Consider the following 14,697-nt stretch of genomic DNA (forward strand, 5'->3'; position numbering starts at 1 on the left):
CCTGTGCTCCTCCCCCAAGGCCCGGCCACGCCTCCTCCCGCCCAGAGGCCGGGCCACACACACACAAAACTCAGTCGGAGTTCTTACCCATCATTCATTTATTTGATTAGAATAAAAAAAAAAAAAAAAGAAAAAACCACCTAAAGAAGCAGAGAGCCCATAACCTCGAGGGAAAAGAAGACTGGGAGCTAGTACCTCAAGGGTAGTCAGGGTAGGGCCCAAGTTCACACTGGTTCCCTGCCCCTAAAGTGGCACCCTTCACAGCTGCGGAGTTCCACACACTGTGCTAGGTACTTTACGTGAAGTAACCGTAAAAAATACGGTGGGCTTCTGATACAACCATTCACACACCCAGCCCCTGCCCTGTGGATCTCCTGATTAGGACTTTCTCTTCACAAGAGTAAATCAACTCTTTGCCTTCTTGGAGAAGGAAGGAATCATGGCATTATTTAGAGATTTTTCTGTAGTCCATTCTGCAGGAATCAGTAGTGGGTAATCCTCCCCAACTCCCAGGTGTCCAAGGTGCAGCAACTCCCTGAAGCCTGCCCATCAACACTGGCCTTCCACCTGCTGCTGGGCCAGGGGCCTGGGCTACAGAGGCAGATGGTGAGGCATGGCCTTTAGGAGCTTAAGTGGCTTTTTAACTGCGCTATGAAGGTTCCAAGCTTGGTAGAGTTCAGTGTCCACACACAACGAATGATAACAGGTGTTAACAGTGTCAACCAGGTCCGCAAAGGGGAGAAGAAAAAAGCTAGAGTGCCATATGTCATATGAAGGAAATAGCAGGAATAGATCTGCCAGATGTACAGCAGTAACATAAGTAGGTGAATAGGTATAACCTTCAAGTATTTGCCTTGACGGAGATGGGACCGAAAGTTGTGACCAAAGCACCGCTGCAACAAGCTCCAACACAGGTAAACCATCAAGGGGATGTTAAAAAATGCCAGCTGGAAAGAGAAACAGAACAGGGTATTATCTTATTAGCAAGACCTTCGGGGGCCAGGTCTCATTAACACATTATTGGTGGCTCCTAACAATATGTTGCTCTCTTTCTTGGGGGTTGATTCTCTGATTGTTTATGCTTCAATCGCAGTTGCTTATAACACTCAGCAAGAGGTGACTTATAGTTAGTTGTACATTTGCCTGTATCCTTTTGTTCATCTTAAAAGTAGGTATCATTTATGTTGAAGCCCTCAGTAATGTTTAAGCTGGAAATGAACTGAGTATATGTACATACATACACACACTCCTTTTTAGCAGAGTGAGGGGGACATAGGCATCACTATTTTTTTTAATCTCTTATTTTATTATTCTTTTAAAAAATTTTTTTACATTTATTTATTTTTGAGAGACAGAGTGAGACAAAGTGAGAGTGGGGGGAGGGGCAGAGAGCGGGAGACACAGAATCCGAAGCAGGCTCCAGGCTCTGAGCTGTCGGCATAGAGCCTGACGTGAGGCTCGAACCCACAAACCATGAGATCATGACCTGAGCCTAAGTCGGAAACTTAACAGACTGAGCCACCCAGGAGCCCTATTTTTTTTTTTTTTAAGTAAACTCTACACCACACATGGTGCTCAAACTCATGACCCCAAGATCAAGAGTTGCATGCTCCACCACCTGAGCCAGTCAGGTTCCCCCATTATCTCTGTATTTTAAAAGTTTATTTATTTATTTGGGGTGGGGGGGAGGAGAAGAGGGGATGAGTGGGGAGGGGCAAAGAGCAAGGGAGCGAAAGAATCCCAGGCAGGCTCTGTGCTGTCAGCTCAGAGCCCAACACGGATCTCAATCTCATGAACAGTGAGATCATGACCTGAGCTGAAATCAAGAGTTGGATGCTTAAGCAACTGAGCCACCCAGGCGCCCCATGTATTTTTAATTGAAGTAGCACGCTGAATACTGGAATGAGAATCAGAAGATTTAAGTTATAATTCAAATTTAGCTGCCATGTGATTCATTCATTCATTGACCAAATAATTACTGTGCTCCCAATACATGGCAGGCACTGTGATAGGCTCTAGGCTGAGGACACAGTGGTGAACAACTTAGAAAGGATGCATCATAGAACTTACACTCTAACAGAGAGAGAGAGAGAGAGACCAAAAAAATAATCATTATAGATTGTGATAAATTCAATGAAGGAAATAACTGGGTCACAAGAGGGTAACTGAGAGATGGGTTTGCCGAGGCCTGAAGAACAGGAATGACTCAGGGGAATGAAGTGCATTCCAGGCAGAAGACACAAATGTAAACCCCTGAGGTGGGAGAGGTCTTAGCCTATTTAAGGCCCATGAACATGGAACATGATGAGCCGGATGGAAATTAGGGCAGTCAGTGGGACCAAGATCATGTCACGACTCTGCTTAAAGGTCTTTAAGCTCAGGAGTGAGCTGATTAAGCTTTTGAAAGGACAACAATGGACACTGTGTGGCAAACTGACAGTAGGGAGGCAAAAGCAGCAGTGGGAAGACTAGCCTGTGGGTCACTGCAGTAGCCCAGACAAGAAATAATTATGAGTTAGACTAGTGTGGTGGTAACAGAGATGGAAAGAATTGATGGATTCAAGATATGCATTGGAGGGAGATCAAACAAGGGATTACTTGCTAATGAATTAATACAGCATATTACAAGGAAAGGGAAAAATTAAGGATACATTCTAGAAAAACTAGGTAAATGGTGGAGCCATTTATTGAAATTGGAAAGAAATGAGGGAGGAACAGGTTTGGGGTAGAAACTAAAGTTCCTATTAGACACGTAATATTGAGGATGGCTGCTAGAGATTTAAGGAAAGATGTGAAATGGCAGTTGGATATATAGGCACCTGAAGTGCAGAGAACAAGTCAAGGGTAGGGATAACAGGTTTGGGAGCCACAGGCCTAGATGATACATAAAATCCAGTATTAGTGTCCTATTTATTAAAATATGAATATAAACACCACCTTTTAGTAAGGCTCAGGTTTTACTTGTAAGAGTACTCCTGAGAGACAGCCTCCTTACATATTTATGTAATAATACATAAAAGAGAACTGAACCAGACTCGGGACCTATGCACACATAAAATGCTGCTATACCAGCAGCACTTTCAACAATAGCCAAATTATGGAAAGAGCCTAAATGTCCATCAACTGATAAATGGATAAAGAAGGTGTGGTTTATATATACTATGGAATACTACTTGGCAACGAGAAAGAATGAAATGTGGCCATTTGCAGCAACGTGGATGGAACTGGAGGGTATTATGCTAAGTGAAATAAGTCAGTCAGAGAAAGACAGATACCATATGTTTTCACTCATATGTGGATCTTGAGAAACTTAACAGAAGACCATGGGGGAGGGAAAGGGAGAAAAAAAGTTACAGACAGGAAGGGAGGCAAACCATAAGAGACTCTTAAATACTGAGAATGAACTGAGGGTTGATGGGGGGTGGGAGAGAGGGGAAAGTGGGTGATGGGCATTGAGGAGGGCACTTGTTGGGATGAGCACTGGGGTTGTATGGAAACCAATTTGACAATAAGTTATATTAAAAAGAATACTTCAACCTAAAAAAATTAAGTAAAATAAAATAAAATAAAATAAAATAAAATAAAATAAAATAAAATAAAATGCTGCTATACCAAGAATGTTGTGGTCTTTGGTCAGTGTTTACTAGGCAGAAGTCTTCCCTCTTTGTCTATAATCCTGATTATGCTTTATTGCCCTGTTATGAGGCTGTTAACTCATTTTTAACAATGTTTTTGGATCTCTTCCCAAACATGAGATCATCATTTGAGATTTTAGTACCTTAGTCCCATTAGGTGAGTAAAATAAATAAATAGGTAAATACTTTTCAAACCTATATACAGAGATTTGCTACAGGTCAGTTTTTTTTTATTTGTGTGTTTGCTTTAAAGGAATTTTAATCCAAATGTAAACCTAACCTATCAGTGTTTTCCCAAACAAGTATGCTGCTAAGACATCACTAAAAAGCCTAGGCCTGGTTCTTACCCAGTGCAGCTTCCACGGGATAATTAACCCATTTTGTGTGTGTCTATTTTTCCTTTCTTCCCTCTAAAACATTTTCCTTCTTCATTATCATAATCAATTTTGGCTTACTTATATTTATTCTACTATAAGTCCCATATTTCATTTTTTATCAATGGAAAAACACAGTAAAACAAACTACAAAAACAAAAATCTATTTCACTTTTTATAAACCCTGACTGCAAAATGTATTTTAGATGTTTATTAGAGAGTAGTGGAACAGCGAGCTTAAGAAGCACTCAAAAACAAATAAAACAACAAATATTAAAGATTACCCTGCCAATAAATTAGAAAATATGATCTATAGTGTTTGAGATTGGATTTAATTCAAAACTGTTATGCAATTAGTCCAAAAAGCCAAGATGTTTTAAAATTCCATTTCTGACTTTTTACCTGCAGAATTCCAACTATAAATGTTAGGCTGCCTTGTAGGAAATGTCCATCAACAAAGATCCCAAAGGAAAAGCAGCAACCCAACTTGCCTTCAATGATTTCACCAATAAACCATGGTCCTGAAAGAGGCAATGGACAGGAAAGCAGAAGATTAAATAACTGTGATCATGATTATATACATCACAAGGTGCATTTATGGGAATAATAAGTGTGAGAGTAGTCATCTATAAGCATTGTACTAGTGGGGCGCCTGGGTGGCTCAGTCGGTTAAGCATCCGACTTTGGCTCAGGTCATGATCTCACAGTTTGTGAGTTTGAGCCCCGTGTTGGGCTCTGTGCTGACAGCTCAGAGACTGGAGCCTGCTTTGGGTTCTGTGTCTCCTCTCTCTGCCCCTCCCCGACTGTGCTCTGTCTCTCATAAATAAATAAATGTAAAAAAGAAATTTAGAAGCATTGTACTGGCATAGCTTTTTTTCTTTGCTAATCTCTATGTTGTACCCTATGTCCTAGCTAGCCAACCATTTGCTCCTTTGCTCCATAATTGTCTAATTATAAAATTGTCTGAGTACATGCTGTACCTGAATAGATTCCAGAAACAGACTGGAGTACATTCAGAAACTTTAGAAGATTCTGTTGCAATAGTAATCTAATATAACGCATTACCATTTCCTTTAAGAAGCAAAGACGTACGGAAACTAATTTTCTAGGTAACTACTATTTACTCCTTTAAGCAATAAACTTCACCCACTTTGATCTTTCTAAAATGCACTTCTCTTTTTTATTAATATTAATGAATGTATTTTGACCTTTACTTGCTGACCCAAGCCATTACTTTGTACATCAACTACACATTCAAGGTTAACATGTACAAAATTTAACTGCTTTTCATTTAGAATGTCAGAATGACTTTTCTCTCTGCCCTATTATTTACTTCTCCTCAGTGTGCAGGTTTCTGGAACTACTATATTGTCAAGAATGATTAATGGACAGTCAAGACTTCCGTTCTCAAAATGCAAATACCATCATTTGCTGGTAATATTAGGGTTCAGCTTTAAAAAGTCATAGGTAATTTTCTCAGATGTATATTATTTAACCTCCAATGGATACAGAGTCTAAAAAAGTTTTCCCTGCAAGTTTCAACTTTTAAACATGGAGCAAAATTCAGCCCATTTAATGTTTTCTTTTACAGCCAGGAACCAAATCACTTGCTTTACCTTCTAGTGCAAGACAAGTGTCTAAAATAGCTTCAACCTAGCTTAGAACAAGGAAACTGACCTCCAAAGGACCATCTGCCATAGTTTGTTACACAGAATTCTAAAGTGTTATATATTTTTTAATTTAACTACTTTCTGTTCTCTGGTGGGAGTTTACTAGTGAGCAAAGAAAAGTCCTGAGGTGGAATAAAAGCACAAGACTAAGTAACAAGTAGGCTAATCTACTCCTAATTGACTTTTAGTCACTAAGGGACATCAGTAAAAAGCTTTAAAAATAGATTCACAGTGTTTTCTGTTTCCCTAAGTGGCTAAGTGACTAAATATTGGGTATAATAATATAACGGAAGAACTCGGATATGCCTGAACTCACTGCTCATCTCAGTTTCTTTCTTTTTTGAGCTGAGTGTTTAAGAGCCACACATTACTAAATATTCATTGAACTATATGCAACACATTGTGCTTAGCACTGGGCATAGAGCACTGAACAAGACAGATTAAGACCTCAATGGATATTCTAATGAGAGAAGAGATGATTAACTCAGAAGATAATCATTATGATTATCATTATGATGATAATAAAGGGAATAAAAAGCATGATGAAATAAAGGATAAAACTTTAAGGTAGTCAAAGAAGGTTGCTCTCTACACACTAATTCCTTAACGGTCTTCTCATCTTAAGTTAACTCGGTGTCAACTATATGTTCTTTAAACACGTTAGGAAAGAACTTTATTTCCCAAGACCATGTTCCAGGAAATGATTTATACAGAAACTATGTGCTGTTCATTACATTCTCAAGAGCCTAAATGACTCTATTGTCAAAATTCTCCATATATGGCAGAATTCTCCACAATCTCAAGTTTCCTAATTGACTTACCCAGTACTGTATATAGGGTTAGCAACAACACAGAATAGTAGAAGATGTTTAGTTTGCTCAAGACGTGGAGGGAAAATGAGGCCAAATTTATAAATCCTGGAGACCCTAAACAGAATAAATTTGAAAAACCCAGTAAGCACACATACAGTTCATTTTCTAGAAGACTTCCATGGACTATTATACATTCAGCAAATCTTTTGTTATATGGTAACTATACAGATGATGCCACTTTAAATTCAGAAGTTGGCGGGAATTCTGATAAGTCAGTTCACTTAGAATTGTAGAACGTAGGAAGTTCAAAGCAATGGTATAGCTGTGAGACACACATGTGCACACACGCACACATATGCATGTGCACATACTTTTTCCCATGATTAAACATGTAGGTTTGAAATATAGTGCTATGCTCAAAGTATGACAAGTCTCTGTTTTCTGTGGGATTTAGTATCCAAATGTACACACTTCCAAATGATATATGAAAAGATATCAAAAGTATATCAAAGAAATATCAAAATTTCTCCAGTCTAATATTAAGTATGAATATCTAATACTCCTCTCCCATATGTGACACAGCTCTTAACTCACAGCTATCCTCTTACTCCATTTGAAAGAGATCTCTAAAGCTCTTCAAATTAACTTCTCTTAAAATATAGTGCCAAAAGTGCCAAGTGTTTGGGCTTCACACAGAGAAGGTCCATTCTGTGCCCACAGACTAAAGGACCACAGATCCTCAAGGGAAAAGAAAGTGTATATACATTTGCAGTGGTTACATAAGCAAGGTGACTGACCAACTACAGCATTAATTTTCAGGAAGGACGATAGGGATTCAAAGAAACAAGAGTTCATTATGATCTGGAATGGAGAAAATTGTATGAAAAAGAGGGTTTGAGGTGAGCCCTAAAGGAAGCTAAGATTTAGATAAATTTAGAAAAATGAATTAGAGATAATAGCCTAGGCAAAAGCCCAGAAGCAGAAATGAATATGGTGTGTGTAGAGAACAGTGAAAAATTATGCAGGCTAAAATACAGGTAACTGGGGCGCCTGGGTGGCGCAGTCGGTTAAGCGTCCGACTTCAGCCAGGTCACGATCTCGCGGTCCGTGAGTTCGAGCCCCGCGTCGGGCTCTGGGCTGATGGCTCAGAGCCTGGAGCCTGTTTCCGATTCTGTGTCTCCCTCTCTCTCTGCCCCTCCCCCATTCATGCTCTGTCTCTCTCTGTCCCAAAAATAAATTAAAAAAAAAAAAAAATGAAGATGTTAAAATACAGGTAACTGGTTGAAGATATGGCTAATTAGATAGGACCTGACTGTGGAAGATCTTCAATATTTGGCAGAGATGTGTGCTCATTTTGAGCTATATTGTGATATCTTCCCCCCCACCCCGATTCTGGTTGAGCTTCATATTATTGCAATGTAGCACCAAAAACCTGAATTTTTTAAAAAAGATCAAGTAGTGTGGAAAACGTGTAAGTTTGAAGACTGCACCTCACAGAGCTCAGGCAAAGACAATTTATGTTGGTATTTATATTGGTGGTGGTGAGCACATTATATGACACTTTAAAATGAAGTCTCCTGGGGCGCCTGGGTGACTCCATCGGTTAAGCGTCCCACTTCAGCTCAGGTCATGATCTCACGGTCCGTGGGTTCAAGCCCCGCGTTGGGCTCTGTGCTGACAGCTCAGAGCCTGGAGCCTGCTTCGGATTCTGTGTCTCCCTCTCTTTCTGACCCTCCCCCATTCATGCTCTGTCTCTGTCTCAAAAATAAATAAACATTAAAAAAATTTTTTTTGAAATAAAAAAAATAAAAAAATAAAATGAAGTCTCCTAAGAATAAAAGGAACCATGACTACCTTTATGCTCTGGATATCCTTGACACCTAAAAGTAATGAGAATGGTGAGCTGGACCAACACAATCATCACAAAAAGGACCCGGGCCTGCAGAGAAATCAACGTTAATGTGAAACAGATACAGAGGTGCAACTTCATTTAAGGTTTTTAAAATGGCCTCATTAACAAAAGTGGAAATGACATCACTACCAGAAATAACTATATAAGAAAAATATACGACCAAAGAGAATCAAAACAACTGATCCATCAAAAAAGAAAAGTATAGATTGCCTCAGCATTACTCTTTCAGAATTTGGATAGTTAGACCCATATTGAAACACGGTAGTTTTATAGTTATGTGAAGTGATCAAATTAAAACAGTCCACCTTCACTGTACCAAAAGTACAATATGTTTTATAAGAATAAAGAAAAACAGTGCACAGTGCACTGCAGGCTGAGTGAACTGAGACTGCAGTTTCTTTAGCTTTCTCCAACAAGACAGCATTCACTTGGAGATTAACTCACAGTGAAGAGACATAATCTAGGTTCTTGTTTCTCAAAGTATGGTGGACCCCAGATCATCACTGGGATCCCCCTGTGCCTGTTGGCAATGCAGAATCTCAGGCACTATCTCAGCCCTACTAAATCAGAACCTGTCTCTTACTCATGTTCCCTGGTGATTCAGAAGTACATCAAAGTTTTCAAAGCTGGATCTAGGTGACTATTAAAGATCCCCAAAGAAAAATAAATGACACACAAAAAACTTGTAAAAATGAGATACAAATGCTAATTAGTCATATTTCTAAAAAGCTTAATCACACAAGTAATAAAAGTAAATTAAAATAATAATAAATTTACATTTTAAGTCTGTGAAGATATACAGTAAAGCTATATATGTCTGGAAGGTGAAATTAAAAGAGGCTTGAATTTTCTTCTCAACACTGTAGAGTGTGTCTTTTGTCGTGTTTTTTGTCAGTACCTGGGACAGGTCAGATCTGAGGGAAAAAGAGGATACATTGCCAAGCTTCTCTGGAAGATAATTTAACAGTGCATATGAAAAACATTTTTTTTTAAATTTTTTAAGACTATTTTAAAAATACCCTTTTATTCATCCAAGAAATATTTATCTGGGGGCCTACTCTGTGTTAGGCATCAGACAGACAAAGACCCCTGCCCTCATGGAGATTATATTTTAATGAGGGAAGATAGATGAAAAATGATGAATTTAATAAATAATTTGTGTAATTATATAAGAAAGTATAAAGAGTAATGTGTCCACTCTTTTATCCAACAATTCACTTCTAGGAATTTATCCCAAAAAACTAATATAGTTTTTAGTTGCAAGCAGCATTTATATAGTAGAGGGAAATATTGGAACCAAATGTCCAACAAGAGGTAAATGGCTAAGTAAAGGTATACTTATGACAAAAAACATCATGTTATAAAATGTAAGTTGATGTCAGAAAATAGTCATAACAAATTCCTTAGTGGGAAAAAAATTAGCAAAAGAGAATAGAAATTACCTTTTTATATTACAGACTCATATACAAAATTTATATGAGAAAAAAATAGAGTATCATAATGACAAATACAATGGCTATAATAGGTAGTATGATGAGTAATGTGGGCTTATTTTACTTTATTTCTAAATTTTCCAAGTTTTCTACATTAAGCATATATTATTTATGTAGAAATAAATATTATTTTTAAAAGATCCTTAATCCAATTTTATGCAGTTCCTGTAGTTCCCTTAGTTATCCTGGTTTTATGGTAGTGGTTAGAACCAGGTTCCCAAACAGGTATTAGGTGTCAATGCCTCTGCTTCTTTTAATTCAAATCAACTTTAAAGAATTTTATTCTAGACAAACTTAGTTTTATTGATCCATCTTTCTCATTACATGATTATATGATGACTTTAGACCTACCACTAGATTGGACCAAATCTAATCTCAAGTTGAATTTACTTACCACGATGCCATGGTCAGTAAGGAGAATAAATGATGCCAGGGGATCAAATCTGAGATGAATATCCTCTTGAAGAGAAAATATGTGGTGAACACTCTTACTTCTTCCAGCAGAATCCTAGTTATAAGGACAGCAGAGAAGTGACTCTTAGGCACATTTAAATATGTATAATGTTCCAAGATTTGACAAAGCTACATTTTTTCATCTATTTTTGCTTCTTCCTATAAGCACTTTAAATATAACTTATTTTAATGCCTGTAATTCTAGATTTAAATTGGGAATATCAGCATGTACTCACAATGTATTTTCTCTTAAAGAAAAATATGTATTTTCCCTCTGCTCACTGAAAAGGCCTAAAAATAGTAACAACCCCAAAGCAACGATCTAGCTGAGTTAGTGCCCAGATCGTAGGCACAAAAATAAAATTTCTCACTACAAGGAAATAGTTGATTCCAGTTCTTTTTCTTTTATTTTTTAAGTTTATTTATTTATTGTGTGTGTGTGTGTATGTGACATTGGGAGTGCTGGAGAGTGGCAGAGAGAGAAAGGGAGAGAGAATCCCAAGCAGGCTCCTCCCTGTCAGCATAGAGCCAGATGCAGGGCTTGAACCGCCAAACAGTGAGATCATGACCTGAGCCAAAACCAGGAGTGGAATGCTTCACTGAATGAGCCAACCAGGCACCCCTGATTCCAGTCCTCAAACAAGAAATACACAGGAAGAGTTTAGAATATCTTCATGCCAGAGAGTAAGAAAACTAACAAAGACTACTAGGATTTTATCAAAGGACTTAGTGGTCAACCTGGAGAGGCTCCCACTAACCAAAGGTGGAATAATTTGAGCATTAACAAGAATAAATGCAATGGATTGAAACATACCAGATATACAAAATATATATATTTTTTAAACCTTGAATTCATAATGATGCTGAATGTAAAAGATACTTTTGGTTGCCTTTGGAAGATGCTAGAAAAGCAACTCATTACCTTTAAAACTGGTTTAGAAAAGGGAGGGTGGGGGGAAGAATTTAGAATGTAACCCACCTTTCCCGTATGGACTTCTAGATCTTTTCTTTAGGGAACCATTCAAATTAATACTAATTTTACAAGGAGTGGCAATTTGAATACCACCATTTTATAACTCTAATGAAATAATGGATCTACATTTCATCTAGACCAAGGCCATCAACAGCTGCTAGAAATCCTTCAGTGAAAAGCTGGTTAGGTACTTCATAATGAGTGGAGGGAGAAGCCAGCAGTGTGCTCAAGCTGGCTTGACAGGCTCACAAAAGCCAACTGTTAAATTTTCAGGAAATTTGCAGGCCGGATGACATGTTAGTAGCTTAAAATCAGCTATGGTAAAAATATTTATACTATGGAAATTGGAATAAATCAGAGAAATATTACAAATCAGGGTTCCTCCTTCATACCTGCCCCAGGCTGGTTGTTAGTTATTTATCAACATACCAGTTGCTGGATAAAGTTAACAACACCTGAATAAAGTGGCCAATCTTAACGATACTAAAAGAGAGAAACCAGGTCTCATAGGCTTCTGATAAAAGCATAAAACATCAGGGGTGCCTGGGTGGCTCTGTTGGTTAAGCATCCAACTTTCACTCAGTTCATGATCTCCCGGCCTGCAAGTTTGAGTCCTGTGTTGGGTTCTGTGCTGACAGCTCTGAGCCTAGAGCCTGCTCTGGATTTTGTGTCTCCCTCTCTCTGCCCCACCCCCATTTGCGCGCGTGCACGTTCTCTCTCTCTCTCAAAAACAAATAAACGTTAAAAAAAACTTTTTTAAAAAAGAATAAAACACCAAATGAAGTATTCCTGCCATAAAACAGACTCAAATGTGATCAACCCCTAAATCTAACTACCAGTTATAGAAACTAGAGGGGATGGAGGAACATGCTGAATGATACATGAATGTAAACAGCCAAAATCTAGAATAGAAGAAACTCTACAGGATAGAAGATCCAGTTTCCAAAGCAAAGAAATTGTAAGGAAAAATAAAAAATAACAAGGAGATAAGAGAGGGGAACCTGTAGATCAAAAAATAACTGAAGAGACAAATCAGCTAAATTCAGGATTTGAGCCTTGTCTAAATTCTGATTTGAACCAACCAAATACAATATATATATTCACATATATATGATTAATTGGGAAAACTGAACACAGGCTGGATAGTTTGATATTAAGGAATTACTATAGATTTTTCAGGTGTGTTATGGTATTATGGTTACATTAAAAAATAATTCTTATCTTTTAGGGACACATGCTGTCATGTTACAGATAGAATACTATCATGGTGTAGGGAGGAGTAAAGTAGGTGGGGTGTAGATGAAATAAGATTGGTCATGAGTTGATAACTGTTGAAGTCAGCTAATGGATACATGGGAATTCATTATAGTATTATCTCTTGCATATATTTAAAATTTTTCCCATCATAAAAAAGTTTTAAAATAGCAAAAAGAACTTGCACTCATGTTTATCAAACTTTTATTGCTCAAAATGTTCTTATTTTAAGTTATAAGTTGTTTTAAAGCCCAAGTTTTCATTAATTTAGAGATTTCTGGAGTCTATTCTTTCAGTTGGCAAAGTAGGCACAATAATCTAAACTTCTGATTCTCAAACTTTAGTGCACATTGGAATCACCTGGATGGACTGTTGAAACAGATTGTTGGGTCCCATGTCCAGAATTTGATTCAGAGGTTTGGTATGGGACATGAGAGTTTTTTCTTTTCTTTTCTTTTCTTTTCTTTTCTTTTCTTTTCTTTTCTTTTCTTTTCTTTCTTTTTTTTTTTTAATTTTTCACATTTACTTATTTTTGAGAGAGACAGACAGAGTGCAAGCAAGGGAGGGGCAGAGAGAGAGGGAGACACAGAATCTGAAGCAGGCTCCAAGCTCTGAGTTGTCAGCACAGAGCATGACACAGGCTGAACCCACAAACCGTGAGATCATGACCTGAGCTGAAGTCAGACGCTTAACCAACTGAGCCACCCAGGCGCCCAGGGAGTTTACATTTCTAACAAGTTCCTAGGTGGTGCTGATGCTACTAATTCAGGAACCATACTAAGAAGTGATCTAAAGGTCTAATCGCTACTAGGCTAATCTTTTAACTAATCTATAACAGATCAGTGGTTTCCTGGAAATGAGGGTAGAAGGAAGACAGCTGCAAAAGAACACAAGAAAACTTCTGAGGGTGATATATTGTATTGATTGTAGTAATGGTCAAGGAAGTCACCAAATTATACTCTTTAAATATATAGAGGTTTTTTTGTATATGAATTATACTTCAATAATATAAGAAATGTTAAAGATATAAAATGTATATTTCATTTCATATTTTTACTAAGGATTTAACTAAGCAGCCAGAAATGTTTCAGGGAACATGAGCTATGTTTTTTTTCCTCAAAAAACTATAGAAGCTGGGGTTCTGAGAAAATCCAAGGATTAGGGGATTCTTCACTCCTACATTGAGGTCTTCTATGGCCACTCCTACTTCTCTTGCCTAATTGTAAAGACAGGGAATAATTTATTCTAGGTACACTTGAACCTTCAGGTTTTCTTTAAATGATCCAACTTCTAGTAGGAAGGACATTAAGAGTTCATCCCAGGGGCACCTAGATGGCTCAGTCAGTTAAGCATCTGGCTCTTGATTTCAGCTCAGGTCATATCACAATTCGTGAGATGGAGCCCTGTGCCCAGCTACATGCTGACAGTGCTGAACCTGCTTGGGGTTTTCTCTCTCTGCCCTTCCCCTGCTCGCTCCCTCTCTCTCTCTCTCTCTCTCTCTCTCTCTCTCAAAATAAATTTTTCAAAAACTTAAAAAAAAAAAAAAAAGAGTTCATCCCAGCCATCAGTCCCTTCCACATTCTCCCTATGAGTTTCTTCTTCCTCCTAAGCACAACACTTCAAAGATGGGTGGCATTGCAAAGTGCCTTTTCTTGTTTTACTCCTCTATGAATTGGGGATAAAACTACCCACCATATAGGATTGCTATATGGATTAAGTAAAAAACTCCAAGTGTCCAGCATCTCCTTAAAAGAGCTCAGTAAATAGCTCCTCCCTATTCAAAATCCTTCTCTGCTACACACACAAAAGATAATGAAAAGGGGAGCCTGGGTAGCTCAGTCAGTTAAGCATCTGATTTCGGCTCAGATCAATGATCTCACAGTTTGTGAATTTGAGACCTGCATCGGGCTCTGTGCTGACAGCTCAGAGCCTAGAGCCTGCTTCAGATTCTGTGTCTCCCTCTCTCTGTGCCGCTCCACTCTCAAAAATAAGTAAGCGTGGGGCGCCTGGGTGGCGCAGTCGGTTAAGCGTCCGACTTCAGCCAGGTCACGATCTCACGGTCCGTGAGTTCGAGCCCCGCGTCGGGCTCTGGGCTGATGGCTCAGAGCCTGGAGCCTGTTT

At 38.3% G+C, this 14,697-nt stretch overlaps 1 protein-coding gene across 6 annotated transcripts in view; it reads right to left on the minus strand.

Moving 5' to 3' along the window:
• Positions 1–94: 94 nt before the first annotated feature.
• Positions 95–14,697, minus strand: part of TMEM62 (transmembrane protein 62) — a 33,911-nt gene continuing 19,308 nt past the window's right edge. For all 6 annotated transcript variants that reach the window (XM_047862252.1, XM_047862257.1, XM_047862258.1 and 3 more), the window contains 5 exons: positions 10,291–10,404; positions 8,346–8,430; positions 6,501–6,605; positions 4,412–4,530; positions 95–947 (listed from right to left, as the gene is read on the minus strand). In XM_047862252.1, coding sequence (XP_047718208.1) covers positions 621–947; positions 4,412–4,530; positions 6,501–6,605; positions 8,346–8,430; positions 10,291–10,404 — 750 coding nt within the window. In that variant the 3' untranslated portion in view covers positions 95–620. The remainder of the gene's footprint in view (positions 948–4,411; positions 4,531–6,500; positions 6,606–8,345; positions 8,431–10,290; positions 10,405–14,697) is intronic.

This window comes from Prionailurus viverrinus, chromosome B3, assembly GCF_022837055.1.
Source record: "Prionailurus viverrinus isolate Anna chromosome B3, UM_Priviv_1.0, whole genome shotgun sequence".
NCBI lineage: Eukaryota > Metazoa > Chordata > Mammalia > Carnivora > Felidae > Prionailurus > Prionailurus viverrinus.